Source organism: Microcaecilia unicolor, chromosome 5, assembly GCF_901765095.1.
Source record: "Microcaecilia unicolor chromosome 5, aMicUni1.1, whole genome shotgun sequence".
In the NCBI taxonomy this organism is placed as follows: domain Eukaryota; kingdom Metazoa; phylum Chordata; class Amphibia; order Gymnophiona; family Siphonopidae; genus Microcaecilia; species Microcaecilia unicolor.
The window spans coordinates 104,988,831-105,012,484 of NC_044035.1; the positions used below are offsets into that span (position 1 = coordinate 104,988,831).

The 23,654-nt window shown below is 41.8% G+C and overlaps 1 protein-coding gene across 1 annotated transcript in view; it reads right to left on the bottom strand.

The window, feature by feature from the left end:
• The window catches only part of TSPAN15 (tetraspanin 15), a 71,842-nt gene that overhangs the window by 13,162 nt on the left and 35,026 nt on the right, over positions 1 to 23,654 (bottom strand). Inside the window, exon 7 of the mRNA XM_030203148.1 lies at positions 10,790 to 10,906. Within this exon, the coding sequence (XP_030059008.1) occupies positions 10,790 to 10,906 (117 nt within the window). The remainder of the gene's footprint in view (positions 1 to 10,789; positions 10,907 to 23,654) is intronic.

Consider the following 23,654-nt stretch of genomic DNA (forward strand, 5'->3'; position numbering starts at 1 on the left):
TTTACTTTTTACAAGTGCCCCTAGGGTGCCCAGTTGGTGTCCTGGCATGTGAGGGGGACCAGTGCACTACGAATTCTGGCCCCTCCCACGACCAAATGCCTTGCATGTGTTCGTTTTTGAGCTGGGCGCCTTCGGTTTCCATTATCGCTGAAAACCGATACTGCCCAGCTCAAATCTGCCCAAATCCGATGCATTTGCCCGGCACCAACCATATTATCGAAACAAAAGATGGACGCCCATCTTTTTCGAAAATACGGTCTGTCCCGCCCCTTTGCGAACCCGTTCTCGGAGATAGTTATCCATGGAGATGGGCGTTCGCATTCGATTATGCCCCTCAATATGTCTAAAAGTTAATTTGTCTAATAGAAAGCTGGTCTAAAAATTAAATAATCAAGATAAAGATGTGAAGTCATACATTTGTCATGTGAAGCCAATAAAGCTTTAATCTACTCATGGCATTGATCCTAGAAGTCACTTGGTATTGCAATACGATATCTAAAAATTTAACTGAATGTGTGATAGAGGTGCAAAGTCACAAGTGTTTGATATGGAAGAGTAAAGACTTCAGTAATGAATGAATGTGTTAAGTTACTAAAAAATTTGTTTAGAAAGCCAATTAATAAATATGACTGTGGCTTTACAGTAGGCCTGTGTGTGAATGAGATGGAAACAAAAGCTGTGAACTGAAATTGTATGTTACAATTCTATAAAAGGTAGAAACTGTTATAAAAGTTTATGCTTCAAGTATAAAATCCAGAGCTGTAGTTGATATTCAGTTACTGCAAAAAGTGGTGTTTGAGGTAAAATATTTCAGTTAAACTCGCAACTGTTACAGTGGATATATTAAGGAATGGAGTTTTGTGACTTGGTAGATACAGAAAAGGGAAAGAGAAGTTAGTTGCTTAAGGTTATCTTCTGTGCCTGTGATGTAAGCATGTCAGAAAGATGACGGGAGAAACTGCTTACTACTGGAGATGTGAAGATAGAGACTGTAATGGGTCAGCAGTAACAATAATTATTAACAGCATCAACTACAAAAGTTTGGAGAACATCTGATGCAAGCTGTTGCTGAACACTAAACTGATGTCGCTCATGTGAAGGCCGCCATGAAACAAGTTGCAGCACACTGTAATGACAAGCCTGCTCAAATCATTCAATCCACATTTGCAATGATGGACTCTGCTGCACGACCATACCTGCCAAATACAGTGTCTTTGAAGCAAACCATCGAACGAGTCTGAAAAGAAGTTCATCCAGAACCGTAGACCTTGACTGATTTGGTTATTCCCCCAGAATATGAGGACTCTCAGCAGGGAGACTTTCCTTTTTAAGAACTCAGACACTGGCCTCAGAGAAAGTCCTGCTATTCACAACCTGTCGGCAATGTTCACAAGCTCAGCGAGAGTCATACTAGATCATAGATGGGACATTCAAACCATTCCATTATATTCACTCAACTGTCTTCAAACATGCTCCTGTTGGTCCTGATGACAGAGGTTGAATCCTACCACTGGCTTATGGCCTCATGTCATGTAAGTCTCTCAGATGCTACAACACATTATTTTAGTACTTAGTAGACTTTGCAGTTGATAAAACTATCTCCCTAAAACCTTCCATTGTTATTTCTAACTTCAAACAGGCAGCCGTACGAGCCTCTGCAGAAGAATTTCCCCAACTCCATTCATAATGCTTGCTTTTTCCATTTTGGGCAAAATATATATAAGAAGATACAGGGCCTAGGACTCTCAAAAATCAATAAGCAACAGATGAGGACTTGAGCATAAAGGTTTGCCAAATCGCAGCACTAGAATTTCTTCCTCCTAATGAAATTCAACTGGCATGGCTTGAATTGATGGAAGCCCTTCCTGATGAAGCAGCTGACCTCGCCCTGTGGTTTGATGAAAATTATGTTAGTGGACAGGTTTGCAGGACTCTGAGACCTGCAAATCAGATTGCCTCCATTTTCACCATCTGTGTGGTCAGTCAATGCTCGTGTTGACCTGGGTATACCAAGAACACAGAAAATACTGGAATCATGGCATAGAAGACTAGAAGTGTTGGTTGGAAGAGAACATGTTGGAGTTTATATATATATATTAATCGCTGAATTGCAGAAAGATGTTGAAAGCCAGATGGAATGCATAATAAGAGGTAAGCAATGAAAGAAACAGAAAAATGATGAAAGAAGCCATGAAGATCATTTTATGTCCATTTTTGCACAGTTAGCCTCCTACAATACTTGGATTTTCTATGTGGCATTGCCCACAATCTGCACTTTTAGAACAACATTAACAATATTTCTCATATTAACTTCCTTCACTCATATATAAGTTTATAGAATTAACTTCTTTCATACAGTTTGAATGCTAATCTTTAATTTCTGCATCTTGCTGTGATTTTTTTCTGACACAATTACACTGAATTTTACATCAGTATCTTCTTTTTGTTTAGACCAATTGCACCATTAGACCAATTGTCTTTTAGATCAACTGACCCATTAGCTGTTGTGTATTTTAGACCAATTGCCATTAGATGAACTGTCATTAGACCAATTGTTGGGGACCCGTTATCTAGCAATATATAGGTGAACATGCAAACTTCAATGTGAGAAAGTATCCTGAGGATGAGAACAAGGACTTACTGGATGAGATAGCTTTAAAGTAAACATTTCCTGATGATACTTGACACCCTAAGATCTGAGAAAGGAGAAGGATTGCATATGAAGCCTATAGGATATTCATGTTCCTCAAGGATATTACAGTTTCTTAAAACATTGATATACCACCCATCACATAAATGAGTAATTTACAATAAAAATAGAAAGCGACCTAAAAAGTTACAAAATCCAATAGTAAGAAAGAAAAAGAAGACTAAAAAAATTGCACAAATGCTGTAACAATATAAAGGCAATTGTGACTTGTGATGGGTCAGGCTGGGGTACCAACCTGAAACTTTTATGGCAGGATATCATCTATCTGCAGTAGCAAACTTAATGGTGAGTCATTGATGCAGGGCGAGAAATAGTGCATGAAACAGACTGGTACAAGAGCAGGTGTCCCTGTAAGCCTGGTTAATAAAAGCAGAAGGTTGTGGGGCTGGGCTGGGAGATTAGGAATTTCCTATCCCTTCCCTGGAGCTGGCAGATTCACTTTAGTCAGCCCTCCCTCCTGCCAGTCTAATGAGAGAAAGATAGGGTGGGGAATAGGCTAAGGGTTAGAGATAATACTTGGCAGTGCTGTTGCCATAGGGAAGGTTAAGCGTACACTCTAAAAAATTATTCCCACTCCACCCTTTGACATCCCATATGTTTCCTGGAAACCTGGTGCCATGAAAATCATTGCATGGCTGTGCCTGGCCCTGTACCTTTTATTTATTTTTTAATAACATCACACTTGTGTATATATTATAGAGGAGTTGTTTTTTTTACAAGGAGTGACATGAAATTGTGAGGTCACATGAAGAGAACAGGTGATGAATGGAACTAATTGCAGCTATATACACAGCAAGCTACCTATGAACAACTATCACTGCATATACCCAAACATGGAAATTGCCATTAGAACATTATTCAGGACACCAGCTATGAACTGGCAGAGAGCTCTTCTCAGCACTTAAAAGCAGAAAGAGTACGTAAGCTCATGAATGTCAGAAGACACTGGTTGTGCTTGCTATTGAATCTGATCTGACAAATTCTTTGTCATATGATGACATCACTGGCAGCTCTGCTGAGCAGAAGCTAGAAATGATAAGTCAGTTGTTCATTGAACCTCTAGCAAGATGTTGTATATTTATTTTAATATCTTTAGTTCTCTTTTAAGGTGGTCTGTGGTGATTTCATTGGAGTTATCTGATCTTCTGACAGGAAGTGGGGGTCTGAACATGCACTGGGCTGAGACACTGGGAATGACAACTCACATGGGAATTGATATTTTATAAGGAAGATAATATACACTTAAGTCAGGATACCCTGAAAGGTCAAATACAAGGGTAATCATGGATAAAAACATTTGTATCTATTGTCTTTATATCAGGAGAGTTTTGGGTTTGCTGGAAGGATCCAGCTGTCCTAGCTGATTAGGGAGGAAAAGGCAGGGTGTCCATCTTAAGTGTACACAGCTAGAGAAGTAGAGGACTTTTTTTCCCCCCCCACAAGGACAGACTAGTGAGGAAAGAACAGACAGGAAGCATGAGTGCCTGCAGAAAATTCTTCAGGGTACAGGTGGCACAGCATACTGAAATAGGAATGTGCAAAAACAAAAACATAGACCTAGTTACAAAACAATAGTCATTAAATTCTAAGGGGAGGGGGAAGGTTGTGCAAATTACCCCTCCTTGCCTCCCCCTGTAGGCACCCACCACCGGAAGTTAGAGAGTTTGTCTGCTTCCTCAATCCAGGGTTTCTTTTGTTTTACAGCTGAAGAAAGACAGCCTTCATTTATGTATGTCATTTTAAGAAGATAAATGTATTTTACAAAAATACATCAAGCTGTTGCTATGGAGGGAAAGCTGGACTTCCAAGCACCAATAAGAGCTGGTCCTGAATCAGGGTCTTTCTGGATAAAAAGTCCAAGGAAAGGATCTTTCACACTTTGTAAACCTGCTAAAGCAAGACAGTGTCTTCATAAAAAAGGAACAATTCATAAGCCTCTAAGTTTGTTTTCCATTGCCCTGCCTAAACTAAACAGCACTAATTTATATGGGAGGGTAATTTTATAACAGGGTCAATAAGTTGTCAGGGCGTACAGACACATATGTTGCACTCAGGGCTTTTTTTCAGCCATTACTTGCACCACTGTTCCTGGCTTCCAAAAAGTCCCATCCACCCCATTATATGTCTCACTCAAAATCTTCCATTAGGTGCCTATGAGGAGCATAATCGAAAGGGGCGCCCAAGTTTTCCAGAGGACATCCTCACAGGATGTCCCAGTGAAGGGGCGGGGAAACCCGTATTATCGAAATAAGATGGGTATCCATCTTTCGTTTCAATAATATGGTCGGGGACGCCCAAATTGCGAAATTTAGGTCGACCTTAGAGATGGTCATCCCCGATTTTTGGTGATAATGGAAACCAAGGATGCCCATCTCAGAAACAACCAAATCCAAGCCATTTGGTCATCAGAGGAGCCAGCATTCGTACTGCACTGGTCCCCCTGACATGCCAAAACACCAACCGGGCACCCTAGGGGGCACTGCAGTGGACTTCAGAAATTGCTCCCAGGTCCATAGCTCCCTTACCTTGTGTGCTGAGCCCCCAAACCCTCCCCCAAAACTCACTCCCCACAACTGTACACCACTACCATAGCCCTAAGGGGTGAAGGGGGGCACCTACATGTGGGTACAGTGGGTTTCTGGTGGGTTTTGAAGGGCTTACATTTACCACCACAAATGAAACAGGTTGGGGGGGGGGATGGGCCTGGGTCTGCCTGCCTGAAGTGCTCTGCACCCAATAAAACTGCTCCAGGGACCTGCATACTGCTGTCATGGAGCTGGGTATGATATTTGAGGCTGGCATAGAGGCTGGAAAAATATTTTTTTTTTTAAATTGTTGAGGGTGGGAGGGGGTTAGCAACCACTGGGGGAGTAAGGGGAGGTCATCTGGTCATTTAGGGCACAGTTTTCTAGCTTGGTTGTAAGAAAAAAAAAGGACCAGGTAAAGTCGTCCAAGTGTTCGTCAGGGACGCCCTTCTTTTTTCCATTATCAGTCGAGGACGCCCATGTGTTAGGCATGCCCCAGTCCCGCCTTCGCTACGCCTCCGACACCCCCCGTGAACTTTGGTCATCCCTGTGACGGAAAGCAGTTGAGGACGCCCAAAATCGGCTTTCGATTATGCCGATTTGGGCGACCCTGTGAGAAGTACGCCCATCTTGCTATTTGTGTCGAAAGATGGGCGTCCTTCTCTTTCGAAAATAAGCCTGTATGTGTCCGTATAAAATAGTGGCATGAATCCTGTACAAATTGTGCTTAAAGTGAGGTCCAGATATTTACACCTGCTCAAAAGGAGGTGTAAATGATTGTGCGTAAAATACATGCGAATGTGCATGGAGTATAAAATACGCTTGCACATCTCAATCTTGCCTGTGCTTTGCTCAAGAACATGCCTTCACTAAAGTCGTGTACAAGTTCAAGTGTTCTCCTACACATAGGGTAATTCACCGAGAAACATTTTACATGTATATACCGATATATATACACTCAAAAATGCCTCTACAAAATTACCCTCTATTTTGTATTTGTATTTATTAGTATTTGATTATCAATAGAAATCAAACAAAATAAAACATGGAAAAGAAAATAAGATGATACCTTTTTTATTGGACATAACTTAATACATTTCTTGATTAGCTTTCGAAAGTTGCCCTTCTTCTTCAGATCGGAAATAAGCAAATGTGGTAGCAGATAGTATATATAAGTGAAACATCCAAGCATTACGTTGACAGTCTGACAGGGTGGGAGGGTGGGGGTGGTTAGGAGGTATGCATGGGGACATCAAAGCATTTCATTGATATTCTAACAGGATGGGTGTGGATAGGTGAGAGGAGGGTGATAAACAGAGAAATACAATTTTATGGTTTATAATGGGCTAGAAAACCCAGATCCTTGTTAAGTCCTGTCTGTTGGGTGTCAAAATATTCAATCATTCTGACTTCAAAGGTCTTACAGTCAGGGTTTCAAGATGTCTGTCTCTATCCCCTGGGTGACTGCATCCTTCAAACAGAAAGGCTACAACCCCCAAATAATCTCCAAGAATATTGCTTCCTCCCTCAAAACACCCAGGGAAAATCTGCTACAGTACAAAGAAAAAAAAGCCACAGACAGAATCCCCCTTGTTGTGACATACAACCCAGAGCTGGAGAAACTGAGGAAAATCATAAGAGACCTACAACCTCTACTCCAGGAAGATGAATTACTGAAAGAGATATTCCCATCCCCACCAGTGCTGGCCTTCCGACAGCCACCTAACTTAAAACATAAGCTAATCAGAAGTAAACTCCCAACATAGACTGAAAAGGAAAAGAAGGGCACATTTCCCTGTAATATATCCAGCTGCAAGCTATGCCAAAACATTTCACAGGACCCCACAGTCATTCACAAAGGAAAAATATTCAACATAAAGGAATCTTTCACATGCTCATCTTCCAATGTGGTATATATCATTCAGTGTAAAAAATGTAACGAAGGATGCTATATACACTCTATATGCTAAACCTAGTGGACCTACCGCCCAGAAACGCCAAAAGATCGGCCCGCAAATTCCTCAATCTGAATTTCCCCAGCTGCAAAGGAGTGAAATACAAACAGGCTTATGCTACGACCTTTGCATACAAAAGCACACAGTTTTGGAATGCGTTACCCAAGGCCCTGAAAACCATGAACAATCTAACCAGCTTCCGCAAAGCTCTGAAAACACACCTCTTTAACAAAGCTTACAAAAGTCACCCTCAATGATACAAATCATCCCCCAAACCACCCAAGCACACCTAAAACACTTCTCACACAACCTACCCAACATCCGCCCATCTAAATCCTCTTTTACCTCAGCTTATGATCAACTGTATCTAAATTATGTACTGACTTTATCATAACCTAACTCTGTAAGCCACATTGAGCCTGCAAAAAGGTGGGATAATGTGGGGTACAAATGCAATAAATAAATAAATAAATAAAATATTGGAGAAACAGGCCAGATGCTTAAGACAAGATTTAATCTGCACAGACATCACATGAAGATAGCTGGTGCTAGTCAGATTCCCACCCCGGTGGGCCAGCATTTTACAAGACCAGGACACTGCACCAGTGATTTCATAGTAAGAATCCTGAAAGGTAACTTTAAAACAATACAGGAACATAAGACCTTTGAAGTCAGAATGATTGAATATTTTGACACCCAACAGACAGGACTTAACAAGGATCTGGGTTTTCTAGCCCATTATAAACCATAAAATTGTATTTCTCTGTTTATCACCCTCCTCTCACCTATCCACACCCATCCTGTTAGAATATCAATGAAATGCTTTGATGTCCCCATGCATACCTCCTAACCACCCCCACCCTCCCACCCTGTCAGACTGTCAAAGTAATGCTTGGATGTTTCACTTATATATACTATCTGCTATCACATTTGCTTATTTCCGATCTGACGAAGAAGGGCAACCTTCGAAAGCTAATCAAGAAATGTATTAAGTTATGTCCAATAAAAAATGTATCATCTTATTTTCTTTTCCATGTTTTATTTTGTTTGATTTCTATTGATAACCTTAAGAGTGGACTAACACGGCTACCACACCTCTCTACTTAGTATTTGATAAAACCGCCATTCGCAGTACAACTATATGGCACTCTGTTCCATGTATCTGCTTTCATGAGTGTATATCCTCAGGCAATTTTATGAACACCTACTTAAAGGGCCCTTTTATTAAAGGGTTGCCGCATGGTAACCCGGAACTACCGCTGGCCCAACGTGGGTGCCAGTGGTAGATCCACCCCAGCACACGTCATTTCCGGCGCTAGCAGAAATATTGAAAAAATATTTCCACAGGGGGTTACATGGAAGTAATTGGGCAGTGTAGCTCGCTGACTGGTTACCGCCGGGCTAGTGTGGGAGTCCTTACCACCACCTCAATGGGTGGCGGTAAGTGCTCGCCCCCGAAATGGCTATTTTCACCCGCTGCGATAAACGTGGCCCTGGCGCATGGCAAAAATGGCCACCGCCACTAGCGCAGGGCCCTTTTAACCGCAGCTTAGTAAAAGGAACTCTAAGTGCATAAAACACTGTTCTACATGCTGAAATTGTTTATAAAATTACCCCTAAAATTCCAATGAATTTCATAATTATCATCATTTCCCTGACTGGCCTGCAAAAGAAGCTGTTAAAACTAACTCTTTTGTTATATTACACTCAGTCAGCCAGTTGTAATTTTAGCAAATTAAACCACCATGATGATACTCTGTGAACTTATGTGAATCAGCAGGTAAAAACAAGACTAGTAGAGCCGTCTCTACAGTGTTATGCTCCCATTAGGTGTATAACACTTTTTTTTCTTGCTGCTTTATACTGGTGCACATCCTTAAGAAAAATTATTTTAAAGACTATATATATATATATATATTTCCATCCAGTAGCATAGCTAGGGTTGAATGGGACTCAGGTAGAAAATTTAAGATGGGTTCTATAACATAATCTCTCCCGAGTAGGGATGGGTAGTGGGAGTGTGTGTGGTGGTGGTGGTGGGGAACCACAGATCAGTAATAGAAATATGAAGGCAAAATTGAGCTGGAAACCTAACAAAAGTCAGATTCTGCCTATACAGCAAACTATAGAAATAGAAACTGAAAGGCAAAACATCAGAGATGTACATTACCCAAAGCTGACATATTTAAATTAATAAATTCAGACTAAAATACTTTTTAGAATCTTTATTGTCTGAGTATTTTATTTTTCCATTTGCTTTTATCCCATTAATCTCTTTTCTGCTTTTTTCTATTTTTCCCTAACACTCTTTCCAGAGTCTCGTGTCTATTTGACATTTCTTCTCTCACCATGTCCATCATTCATTTTCCCTCTGAGGTCCTATCCATCCTGTCCAGCATCTTCCCTCTGTGCCTCTGTCCTTATCTTCCCCCCATGCTCAGCATCTGCTCTCTCAGTGTCCCTAACCTCCCCCCATATTCAGCATCTCCCCTCTGTGTCCCTGTCCCTATTGCTTCCTCCATGTTCAGTATCTCTTCTCTGTGTCCCTGTCCACATCCAGCTTCTACCTTCTCTTTTCGCTTCCTCCTGCCTCATCCAACCCAGGCCAACACCTCTCCCTCTCTCTCCCCTGCCCCCTACCATCGGGTTTGCATCTATTCCCCTCTGCAGTCTAACATCTCTCTCCCCTCTCAGGTTTGGCATCTCTCCCTCCCACCCCACCGAAGGTCTGGTTCTCTTTCCCCCACCAAGGATCTGGCATCTTTCCCTCTCCCTCCCTTTTCTCCTTTTCTGCCCCCTACCATGGGTTTGGCATGTATCCCTCCACCCCACCCCCCAGCAAGTCTGGCATCTCCCATTCTCCCCCCCCCCCCATCATGCTTTGTGTTAGGTGAGGGCAGGAGGTTGTATATTAACCCTGGGCCAGAATATAAGATCCTGGGAGTTTAGCTGGACTCATTCTTGACCATGGAGAACAATTAGCTCAGTAGTAAAGGCCTGTTTCTTTTCTCTTTGGAATGCATGTTATCTCTGCTCCTGTTTGGGTGATTGAGTTGGCAATGATAGTCCAGGTACTGATTTTATTGCCTCTGGACTACTGTAATGCCTTAAACTCAGGTCTCCCTTAATATCAAATACAGAGACTTCAGCAAATTAAAATACAGTGGGGCAGTAGTTAATACTACATCCTGGAACTCTTTACCATTTAAATTTAAATTGTCTGAATCATTACTCTCCGGAAGAGATGTAAATCCTGGCTATTTAAATCAAGTTACACTGGAATGAAGTGATGCTGTTTTAGATGACATGTTTTCATAAAATCTTTTGTGCTGTTTTATTGCATTATGTTGGATATCTTTAATTTATATTGTAAACTGCCTTGCATCCTTGATTGAGAAAGGTGGTCTACGAATTGGATAAACAGAGTTGCCTATGAGTGGGCTCTGCAGATGCGCTGTGTTAATGATAATTTTTTTCTTCCATTTCACTGACCTCCTAATATTTACTAGTGTTAATGCATATTTGCATTCCATAACTTTAAGAAAAAAGATCCAAAAATTGTCATTTTTTTTTTTAAATAGATGAGACTCAGTCCTTACCTGTGGTACCAACACACCAAGCAAGACAACAGCCATTATGCTGTAGTTGTCTAAAAACCAAAGGATTACTGCATCTGTGCATCCTCGTGTATAGATGATATGTTGGACATTTAGGCGCTGTGAAGCAATGAAACAGGACAATGAGGGCATTGTACTAACAAGTGCGAAAATTTGCAAATGGTACTTTGCATGCTAACCCTCTCATTCTATACAGTACGCCAAAAGTTAAACTCCAATTCAGAACATAACGTCCATGCTACAACAGCAGATATGCACCAAAATTGGGGTGAAACAGTAGTATGTGTGTAAGTGCACTTAAGCGCTATTTGGTAACTTGGTGCCTAAGGGCTCCTTTTATCCTGAGGTAGTGTCAGCACGCGGATTTGCCACACACTGAGGCCCCTTTTACTGCTGTGGGTAAAAAGCCAAAAAAAAAAAAAAAAGGAAATGGCTGTGCGGTAAGCAAACATTTTCCATGCAGCTGTTTCCAGGGGGAGCCCTTACAGCCAACTATTTAGGTGATAAGGGCTCCCACGCAGTAACCGTGGAGTGCAACGGAAATGGCGTGTTAGGGGCAGCACTACTGCTGGGTCCTGTGTCAGGCCAGCGATAGTGGCAGACTGGCACCTGACAAAGTGGCAGTAGCCCTACCACCGCTTTGTAAAAGGGTTAAGTGTTCTAGTACATAACTTCAAGATGGCTTTCAAATGGGAGTGGCATGGATGGGCCATGGGTATGTCACCAAGCAATTTATAGAATACTGTCAGTTGTGCATACAGGATGCCACAATTAGGAGTGTTCACTTAAGCCTGCTACTGACAAGGTGGAAGTAGGTGCGCCTAAGTACTGGTATGTAACTGCTGACTTATGCTTATTTTATAATAGATTTGGTGCACAAATTTGCCAATATGGAATACTAGCTTAGTGCTCAGATTTTTGGCACCTATGTTTTAGCTCCCTTTATAGAATTGTGCTCCAAGTGGCAAATAGTGTACGTTATTTACAACAGAATGCACTATTTCACATTTTAGCACGAGGGATTGTATAAGAAGTTACCAATTCTCCCTAACAACACTCCCTCACAGAGTCACATTAAGAAGCCAGGTCCTACCGTACAGAGCAGGGAGAGTGTGACTCAAGTCAGGTCAGGTCAGAGCAGAGAAGGTGTGGTTCTGCTAGCCAGATAAAACTTCTCCGTACAGTCAAACCAGAGAGGCCCAGGGAAAAGAGAAGCAGCCCTACTGCCTATGCCTTCCCTACATATATGTAAGCTATCAGAAACCTGGCTAAGTCAGGCAAAGCTTTATCTTGGAATCTTGTGAGAATCCTGATTCTGAGTAACACTGCAGTTAGGCTGTGCACACAATGACTTTGTGGCCTGTCAGCAACAGGCCTTTATACAGATGATAAGAAACAGACATTTTATTTGTGTTCTGAGTCTTTTATACTAACATATGGAGGAGTGGCCTGGTTCAAATCCTGCTGCTGCTCCTTATGATCTTGGGCAAGTCACTTAACCCTCCATTGCCTCACCTACAAACCCAGATTGTGAGCTCTCCTGGGACAGAGAAATATCCAGAGTACCTGAATGTAACTCACCTTGAGCTACTACTGAAAAAGGTGTGAGCAAAATCTAAATAAATAGAATATATTTATAAATAGTTTTTATACCCCAATGCAGCCCTTGGAAATGGCAAAACACTGCCGTGTGGAGCTTTTAATTATTTATGTATTTATGCTTTTATGTGGTGAATAAAGTTGGACCTTTTTGCATCACTGATATGCTGTTTTGCTGCCCCTCTATAAAGATAATTTCTAATTTACTGAACAGGTGAAATAACAGGCCTCAGCATAATTTGTGCACCAAATCTATTATAAAATAATAAGCAAATTAGACATCTGTCCTAGTAATCTTATAAGATCTGCCCCCCAACAATACTTAACAGACCTCACGAGAAACCTGAACTACATGCTACAAAAGGGTCTCTTCCCAAAGGATAAAGGAAATATTCTACTCACTCCTCTACCTAAAGACACAAAGAAAAGTTCAAATGACTTAACTATCGCCCAGTAGCATCTATCCCATTGATAACCAAATTTATGGAAGGCGTAGTGACTAAACAGCTCACTAACTACCTAAATAAATACTCAATTCTGCACAAACCTCAATCAGGATTTCGATCGAACTACAGCACAGAAACAGTACTAGTAACTTTAATGAACAAATTTAAACAAACAATTGCAACGGGCAATAACATACTTCTCCTACAATTTGACATGTCCAGTGCCTTCGACATGGTCAACCATGGAATATTACTACACATCCTGGAATACTTTGGAGTTGGAGGTAACGTTCTTAAATGGTTTAGAGGATTCCTGACAACAAGATCATACCAAGTAACAACTAACGCAGCGATATCAGCCCCACGGAAACCTGAATGCGAAGTTCCCCAAGGATCCCCCCCCCTCTCACCAACCTAATGATGATACCCCTAGCCAAGCTACTAGCCAATCAAAATTTCAACTCATACATATATGCAGTTGATGTCATGATTTACATCCCATTCAAACATGACCTAAAGGAAATCACCAACGAAATCAACCAAAGCTTCCAAATCATGCACTCCTGGGCGGATGCATTTCAGCTAAAACTCAATGCAGGAAAAAACACAATGTCTTATACTCACCTCACAACACAACACAAATAAATTCACCACTATAACCACCCCAAACTTCTCCCTCCCCGTCTCAAACAATCTGAAAATTCTGGGAGTTACCATGGATCGAAATCTCACACTTGAAAATCACGCGAAGAATACAACTAAGAAAATGTTCCACTCCATGTGCAAACTCAAAAGAGTAAAACCCTTCTTCCCAAGTGCCATTTTTCGGAACCTGGTGCAGTCAATGGTATTAAGTCACCTGGACTACTGCAATGCACTCTACGCTGGCTGTAAAGAACATATCATCAAAAAACTTCAAACAGTCCAGAATACCGCAGCCAGACTCATATTTGGAAAAAACAAAATTTGAAAGCGCAAAACCCTTAAGAAAGAAATTACACTGGCTCCCACTCAAAGAACGTATCGCGTTCAAGATATGCATGATTGTTCACAAAATCATTTACGGAGATGCCCCGACTTGCATGCTAGACCTCGTGGATCTACCACCCAGAAATGCTAAAAGATCTTCTCGCACCTTTCTCAACCTACACTTCCCCAACTGTAAAGGATTAAAATACAGACTAACACATGCGACCAGCTTTTCCTACATGAGCACACAGCTGTGGAATGCACTACCAACACACTTGAAAACGATCAACGAACTAACTTCCGCAAATCTCTCAAAACTTCCAAGGCCTACCACGATAATCCATAACTAACTATAACACAACACCCACCCACCTTTATTCAGAATGTCTCGTTCTATAACTGCTTGACCAGATCCACTTGTTTTACGTGATTTCTTTGTAACACCAATTGTATTCTTTACCCTGGTATGGCAATGCCATAACAGGTCTTTGTAAGCCACATTGAGCCTGCAAATAGGTGGGAAAATGTGGGATACAAGTGCAATAAATAAATAAATAAATAAATAAATTAAGGTGCTCATTTTTAAAGCACAGACCTACATAAATATGTGGAGGAGCATTTTCAATATGACGCCCAAGTTGGACATTGGATAATTTGTGCTAAACATCCCAAATCCAAATGGAAAAACATGACAATTTTACAAACCACAATACATCTATATTTCTGGTTCAAAAATACCATTTGTAACAAGTTTTTGTGCTCTGTGCATTTATCTTTTGAAGCCATTTTTGAAAAAAGAAATGTGTAAGTGAAAAATGTAGAAAATCAAGCCACTGGGATGTAGGAGGGGCCAACATTTTTAGTAGACTGGCCCCCCAGACATCCCTGGAGAGCAATGGGACACCCTAGGGGGCACCGCTGTGGACTTCATATAAATGTTCCCAGGTACACATCTCACCGTTGCTCCTTTATCTTGTCTGCTGAGCCCTCCAAAACTTACTACCTCCAACTGTACACCACTACGATAGCCCTTATGGGTGAAGGGGGCAACTATATGTGGGTACAGTGGGTTTCTGGTGAGTTTTGGAGGGTTCACACTTTCCACTACAAGTGTAACAGGTAGTGGGAGGTATGGGCCTGGGTCTACCTGTCTACAGTGCACCGCACCGACCACTAGACTAATCCAGGGACCTGCATGCTTCTCTAATAGACCTGACTATAACATCTGATGCTGTCAAAGAGGCCGGTAAGTATTACTCTTTGGAATTATCACTACTGAGTGTTAAGTCTATATTTTATATTCTAAAGCCATTCTTTGTTTATATACAGTGTTACATCTTGAACAAAGGGTAAATTGAGGTGCTGTTTTACTAAAGGGTTGCTACATGGAAACAGGTTTGCCCAGAAGCGTAGCCAGGTTGAGGACACAGGGGGTGCGGACAGCATTTAATTTAAAATGTAACAGATCGCATCAAAAATAGGAGCCGTCACAGTCGGATATCCATTTGGCGGAGCAGCCACACCCCTGGCGACCCACCTAGCTATGCCTCTGGGTTTGCCACATGGCCACCTGGAAATACCGCTGGCCTAATGTGGCTACCGGCGATAGTTCTGCCTCAAGCGCGCACCATTTCTGGTGCTATGGAAAATAATTCTGTAGTTCTAGTGCGGCGCTAACCTGGTGGTAATTGGCGCTGCCCGGTTGCCACAGGGTTACTGCGGGAGCCCTTACTGCCACCTCTGGATGGTGGTAAGTGATTCCTCCCACATGGCCATGTATTCTTTAGGGGCTTTTTACCCGCTGCAGTAAAAAGGGCCCTGGTGTGTGGCAAAAATGGCCTCTGACGCTACTGCAGGGCCCTTTTTACCGCAGCTTCATAAAAGGACCCTTGAATGAAGTACTGATGCAGCCTGTCTGGTGAAATAGCGGCAATGTTTGGCATGGTTATAGCAGATAACTGTGAACGTTTTCACAACAGTTGATAACAAAGGTCTGATCAAACCGAGAATGACCCAGATGTGTTATAAGTTAGGTAAAATATTTTTGTATATAGATCAAAAGTTGGATAAAAAAATGTAAATACTTCAAGTTTTGTAGATTTTCAAGGACAGAGTTTTTAATGACCATTGATGTAAATAAAATAATCTGTCTTAAGTGTGGTTGAAGTATTTAATCACTGTGGTCTTTTCCTCTTCCTTTTCAGAGCTGATGTCTGTGAAGGTGTTTTTATATTGAACTGAAGGAGTTTTGTTTGATACATATTTATATGGGTATAGCTAGGCTCAAAATTTATCTCCAAATATTGAAATTCTGTATATCTACAACTATTTTCCCATTGAATCCCATTAAAAACATGTAGAGAAATATTCCTCTGCTCAAAAAGAGGACATGAGAAATTACCAAAAATGGATATCTTCTGAAACAAAGTCAGTTCTCATCCTGTGGATCCCCTGCCTACTTTTGCCTTATTCTTCGAATCATCTCCCTCTTCTGATGGATCTGGATCTGATAATTCTCCTTCTTGATCCTAGTCATCATCCTCTCGGTCATCTGCCTCACCTGGTCATCTGCCTCACCCTGTTGATCATCTGTCTCTTCTTCTGTAACAGGAGACGTATTTGCTGCTTGCTTCTGTTGTGCCAAAATACATCCAAGCTCAGCTATTTTGAGTTCTTTATCTCTTCCTTACACAGCCCCCTATAGCAGCCTACTATGTTGTTTATTTCTCTGCAATGACTGAACTGTAGCAGATTCTTCACATTCCTAAAAGGTCTCACAACAGACTTTGGGCCCACACATAAACAGAAAGTCATTCACATGGCTGTGGGGCAAGAAAGCAGTCACTGGAAGTCAAATTTCCATTGTAGTGAGTCTCTGCATTCTGTGCATTAAAGTCAGAGATGAAAACAGAAATTTTATTTTAACAAAATTCTGCTGTAATCCATGTAATGAAGTATCACTGTACATGAATGTTTCTTTCATTTACTCCCTCTTTCTCTTCTCTAGGTTGTGCATACTGCATTTAGGCCCAGATGCTCAAACTCCAGCCCTATACAAAACAGTGCCGGAAAATACCACCAAAACAGTGTCAAGGAATTTCTTTCATAATGCTCGACACTAAAAGTATGCAAATGATATTCACGTTACTAGCTTCAAGCATTAGGAAGTAAATGCTCTTCCGCTCTACGATTCCCTCATGTGTCTGTTCCAAATCTCCCGTAAAGTAAGACACAAACCACAACCAAGGCGGAAGATAAACCAAAACAGACCAGAAAAAACCATAGGGAGTAAGAGCACCAAAAAAGTTTAATAGGACCCTACATGGTCCGTGTTTCGGCCAACAGGCCTTCCTCAGGGGTCAAAATGATCGGCATCCACCCGCTAATACTGTCTAATAGCGGACAAAAGTGCGTATGCTAGAGAAAACGTGCTTTTGTCCGCTATTAAAGAAGTATTAGCGGGTGGATGCCGATCATTTTGAGCCCTAGCATTTTTGTGACGGCCTCATTATTGAACATTTTGCTTTTTGTTTCATGAGTATTTCGGAGGTGCACCTGTAAACGTCAGATTCAGGACCCCTCAGGAAGGCCTGTTGGCCGAAACACGGACCGTGTAGGGTCCTATTAAACTTTTTTGGTGCTCTTACTCCTTATTTTAAAACAACATCACTTTGTATTTGTTCATACCGGAGTCAGCGAACGCCTCTCCGGTACTATGTAAGCCACATTGAGCCTGCAAATAGGTGGGAAAATGTGGGATACAAATGTAATAAATAAAAAAATAAATGAAGGGGAGGATGGTGCCTGGTGCATGCCCTCAGGAGCTGTGCATCAAACACAGCTTTTCAGCGCATGCCCAGAATGCCAGAGAGAAGACGGGAAGGAGGAGGAAGAGGCACCAGTAGCTGAAGGGGAATAAATCCATCTCTTAAAAAAAGTTAGCTGGCTTCTCCATTTCTTAAAGTAGACAGTGCTTTCCTGTAAGATCACAACTATGCAAAAGTTGTCTCAAGAGTACCACAACACCTTGAGTCAGGGTTGGTACCTATCAAAATTATTTGCTTTGTTCCAGTATTTATAACCAGAAGTGCATTTATTTGCAATGTAGATCGCACTGGCATGTTTTATGAACACAGCTTTTGATGCATGGGGCAGTCCTTGTAATATTTCCTCTGAAGGATGCTAACCCCCTGCCCCCTCTACCTGACCATTAGCAAGGACAAGCTCCATAAACCTGGGTATTAAGAAGGCTTTCTATTATGCAGTATGCTGGAGCTGTCTTTTTAGAGACATGGCCTCTTCAGACACCCAACGCCAGCTCAGAGCTGGCGTTAGGTTCCCGGTCTTAAGGCACCCTTGTTCAAGGCACTTTTCATTGAGCATCAGAAGCAATACCAAATCGCCTAATTTAAATGGTATTTGCATGCTATTTGCAGTATCCTTCGGCGAGCTTGTTGTTCCTCGCTCTAGTTGTTTGTGCATTCTGCAGTAGCAAATGCGGGTGCTCGTCCGGTGCTAATGGACTCTAGCGCCTGTAGTTGCTTCTGAGCTTTGGGGCCTTAGATCTCTAAGGGTCCTATTTACTGAGATGCCTTAGCTGTTAATGTGGTAATTAACATGGCTGCCATGTTAAGTTAAACATGGCGCTTTAACTATTAACACTTGCTAATTACCATTAAAAACATAAGAGTAGCCATACTGGGTCAGGTCAATGGTCCATCTAGCCCAGTATCCTGTTTCAAACACTGGCCAAGCCAATAGAAGACAATGGACTTTTCCTCCAGGAACTTGTCTCTTTTTTAAACACAGATACACTAACTGCTGTTAAGCTCTGGAACTCTTTGCCGGAGGATGTTATTAACTATTAGTTGAGTGAAAAAAAATATTTCCTCGTCTTTGTTTTAAAACTGTTTTCAAGTAACTTCCTTGAGTGTTCCCTAGTCTTTGTACTTTTAGAATGAGTAAAAAAATCAATTTACTTCCGCTCATTCTACACCATTCAGGATTTTGCAGACCTCAATCACATCCCCCCTCATCCATCTCTTTTCTAATCTGAAGAGCCCTAACCTGTTTAGCCTTTCCTCACATCAGAGAAGTTCCATCCCCTTTATCATTTTGGTTGCTCTTCTTTGAACCTTTTCTAATTCCACTATATCTTTTTTGAGATATGGCAACCAGAACTGAACGCAGTACTCAAGGTGAGGTCACACCATGGAGCAATACAGAGGTATTATAGTATTTTTGGTCTTATTCACCATCCCTTTCCTAATAATTCTCAGCATCCTGTTTGCTTTTTTGGCTGCTGCCACACATTGAGCAGAAGATTTCAGCATATTATCTACAATGAAACCTAGATCTTTTTCTTGGTTGCTGACCTCCAAGGTGGACCCTAACATCAGGTAACTACGATTTGGATTATTCTTTCCAATGTGCATCAGCTTGCATTTGTCCACATTAAGTTTCATCTGCCTTTTGGATGCACAGTCTCCCAATTTCCTAAGGTCAATCATTAACACAGAAGAAGGGGGCATAGAATGAGCACAGAATGGGTGGAGACTGCACCTTAAAGTTAATATGGAGGTAGTTACTACACGTTAACTCTTAACACAGCAGATAGTGGCACCTGAACAGGTGTAGCTAACTGGATATTTCCTCTGCATTAACTAAATGGGAAGCTCAAGCATTCTACCAAAATGCCTTATAGAATTGCCCTAACCTTCAGAACTCGACCCAATAATCCACATGAGTCTCATCAATGACTGTTACAATGGAATTATGTATTCCTTTTTTTTCTACTGGAATATCTCTCCTTATGCATCCAACTCTTCCTCTGGCTTTAGCCACAGCTATGTTGCACTGATTGTTAGCCTTCAGGTGATCACAGCTGATGTTTTAAAGTTTGTTTTCTTGTTTGGTGCACATCAGGGCCAGCACAAAGGTATATGATGCCCTAAGAGAACCTTCAGCTATGTGCCTCCTCCAACCCCATTAACTTTCTTCAAGCAACCTGTGTGTATTCAAATTTGTAAGGAAAAATTAGGCCATTCAACTTGTTTTCTGTTTGTATGTCTATAAGAAAGTTTTCATTGTATGATTGAGTGCATAGGAGCCAACTTTTCAAAATGATTTGGGGGGGTGGGTGCTGAAATTTTTTTTGTTAACAGGTGGTGCATTCCTCCCTCGTCCCCTCCCCCCCGAGTTCCAGTCCCTCCCTCCCTCCCTTCGAGTTCCAGACCCTCCCTACCAGTTCCAGGCCCCCCCCTCCCTCCCTCCCTCCCACCCACCCAGTTCCAGTCCCTCCTCCCTCCCTATTCCAGTTCCTCCCAATTCCAGGCCCCCCCTCCCTCCCCTCTCTCACTCCTTTCCCTCCCTCCCTCCCTCCGAGTTCCAGGGTTCTTCCAAGTTCCAGGGCCCCCCCCTCCTCCCTTCGAGTTCCAGGCCCCCTCCCTCCGAATTTTAAAAGTCATCTTACCTCGTCTGGGTTACGGCGGCAGCAGCAGTGAAAAGCGTGCAGGCTCGGTGCTTCAGCCTTCCCTTCTCTCAGCTCTGGTCCCGCCCTCATTTCCTGTTTCCGCAAGGGCGGGACCAGAGCTGAGAGAAGGGAAGGCTGAAGTGCCGAGCCTGCACGCTTTTCACTGCTGCTGCTGCCGCCGTAACCCCGACGAGGTAAGATGACTTTTAAAGTTCAGAGGGAGGGGGCCTGGAACTCTGAGGGAGGGACCCTGGAACTCGGAGAAACTTTTAAAATTCTGGGCTGGCGAAGGTAACTTCTGGTGGGTGAAATATTGGGGGTGCTCGAGCACCCACAGCACCCACGGAGTCGGCGCCTACGTATATTGCAACTATCCTTATAACTTTTGGTCCTATGTCCAGTACATCCCAAATCCCGTCCCATTTTGGATAGATTTTGACCCTAGAGCAGCTCATATAAATAAAATTAATCTGTATAAGTGCCTGAAACTTAAGAAAGCAACTGATGCTCAAGAATCTAATGACGACCATATAAATACTTTAGTATCAGCCCCCAAATACATATTAGTTGTATGCATTCAGGCTGACACTCAATTCACCACCCCTCTGGCTTTCGCTCCTCATTAAAAGACCAAGGATGGTGGTAAAAGAGTTCACTCAGAGAATAAGGATGTTACCAGTGGCATACTGCAGGATAAGGATGTTACCAGTGGCATACTGCAGGTCTTTGGCCTGGCTCTTTTTAACATCTTTGTGAGTGATATTATAGAAGGGCTGTCACGTATGATTTGCCTCTGCAGATGATACAAAACTTTGCAATAGGATAGACACACATGATGATGTGGATAGCATGAGGAGGGATCTAGCTAAGCTAGAAGAATGGTCCAGAAACTGCCAAATAAGATTTAATGCTAAAAAATGCAGGGCCATGCATTTGCAATGGAGGGTTAAGTGACTTGCCCAGAGTCACAAGGAGCTGCAGTGGGAATCGAACCCAGCTCCTCAGGATCAGAGTCCGCTGCACTAACCACTAGGCTACTCCACCTGCAAGTTTCAGAGGATAAGATACCACCTTTTACTCGAGTTTACTATTTGCTTTTGTCTAAAACTTCTGAGAAGAAATCAGAAGGTCCACATGCTATGGAAGCTCCTCTGGATGTCTCAGCTATTTTGGATATGTCAAATAGTAAAACTTTGATTAGTTCCACCCTCATTGCAACTGTGGCTTTACCTCTGGATAAGCAATGGTTATTGAATTTATTTTTCAGACATAGGGGCCCTTTTACTAAGATGTGTGCCAAATTGGAGTTACTGCCTGGTTACCGCGTGGCCCTTGCAGTAATTTCAATTTTGGTGCACGTTCACTACACACGTCTGAAAAAATATTTTTTATTTTCTGGCGCATAACGGACGTGCGCCAAATGGCATTTGACATGCGTAGGTCATTATTGTCCAGATTCTTTACCGCTAGCAGTAAGGTTTCAGACCCAAAATGGATGCGCGGCAATTTTACTGCAAGTCCATTTTTGGCAAAAAAAAAGGCCTTTTTCACAGGCTCGCTAAAAAATGGATCGGCCTGCACCCAAAACGTGCGCCTTTGCAAAAGGACCCCATAGGGAGGAACTTTTTCATGTTATGAAAGTTAGAATAGTTCCAGATGTATCTCAGGACACTCAAGAGATGCAGAAAGCAGTTTCTTATGTTAAAGCCAGGTATAATAAAATTAAGAGCTACTTTCTTAAGTGTTTAGTCCATTTTCAGACTTGTAAGTATGTGTTTTTTGTACCTGCTCAGCTCACTACCATCTTGGCCATTAACCCCCGGATTCTATATAGCGAGACTAGAGATCCGCACTGAAATCCAAGCACGTTCTATAACAACGCACATAAGCTAATCAGCATTGATAACAGCTCTTAACAAGCAATAATGATAGCTAATTGACAATAATTAGAATTTACGTGCATAACTCGCTAAGCGCATTCTGTAATGCAGTGTACCTAACTTTTAATGCACGTAGGCAAAAAGGGTGTGGTTATGGGCGTTCTGAAATGTACATGCCTAGCTATAGAATATGGTCCAGTGTGCCTAGATCTACATGCCAGGATTTATACCATGATTTTGTTGGTGTAAACAGAAGCGCGTAGTTTTAGGAGCCGACATATCACCAAAGCGTATTCTATATACCACGCTTAAATCTAGATGCAGCTTCTACAATACGCTTAGTCGGCATTGATTTCCGTGCCGATTTTTTAGGCACCATATATATAAAATCTCCCTCTAAATGGATTACGGTGCCTTCCTATCTATTATGTAGGGATGTATTTTGTTATCTATTTTTCTAGCATAATTAAAATAAGTCTTTGATTAGTCAGGTCTCTTTTCCTCATTATATTAAGTGAACTGGTTTAATATCCTCCTATTTTTAAATCTTGGATCTTCATTATTGTGGCCTTGAGTTGTTAATATGACCTATATTTTTCTATTATAAAGTATCTACTTTCTTTTTTTTAAGGCATATGTTACTTTTCTTTACAAGATGGCATATGCTTGGTTGTTTATATGAAAAAACAAAAATAAAGTAATCTAAGGAAATACTTTTTTACAGATGTGTGGAACAACCTCCTGGTGGAGGTGATGGAGACGAGGACTGTATCTGAATTCAAGAAAGCATGGGACAGGCATGTAGGATCACTTAGGGGGAGGAAGATTTAGTGGATGATATGGATGAGCAGACTGGTTAGGCCATATGGCCTTTTTCTGCTGTTATTTTCTGTTTCTATTTTGTTACTCCGTTAGGAGCATCACTGTGTTGCAGATCTCCCTAACATCTGCAAAAGAACAAACGATTCCTATTAATCCATCTACAATATCACTCACAAAGACAGTAAACAGAACCACTGATCTCACTGATAAACCTTCCCTTCAAGGAGTGACCCTGTTGCGCAATCAATCAATTTCTAACCTTGAAGCCCACACCCCTAGGTTGTTCAGTATATTTTATTTATTTTGTTACATTTGTACCCCGCGCTTTCCCACTCATGGCAGGCTCAATGCGGCTTACATATTGTATACAGGTACTTATTTGTACCTGGGGCAATGGAGGGTTAAGTGACTTGCCCAGAGTCACAAGGAGCTGCCTGTGCCTGAAGTGGGAATCGAACTCAGTTCCTCAGTTCCCCAGGACCAAAGTCCACCACCCTAACCACTAGGCCACTTCTCCATGAAACTGTTGAGAATATGGCCTAGTAAATATGAAGGCACAGTACAGATCTACAGGTGGTGATATATTAAATACATTTTTCTTACTGTGGATCAAAAACAATCATTTCCCTGCACTGCTACGGTCAAAGCAATTAAACAAT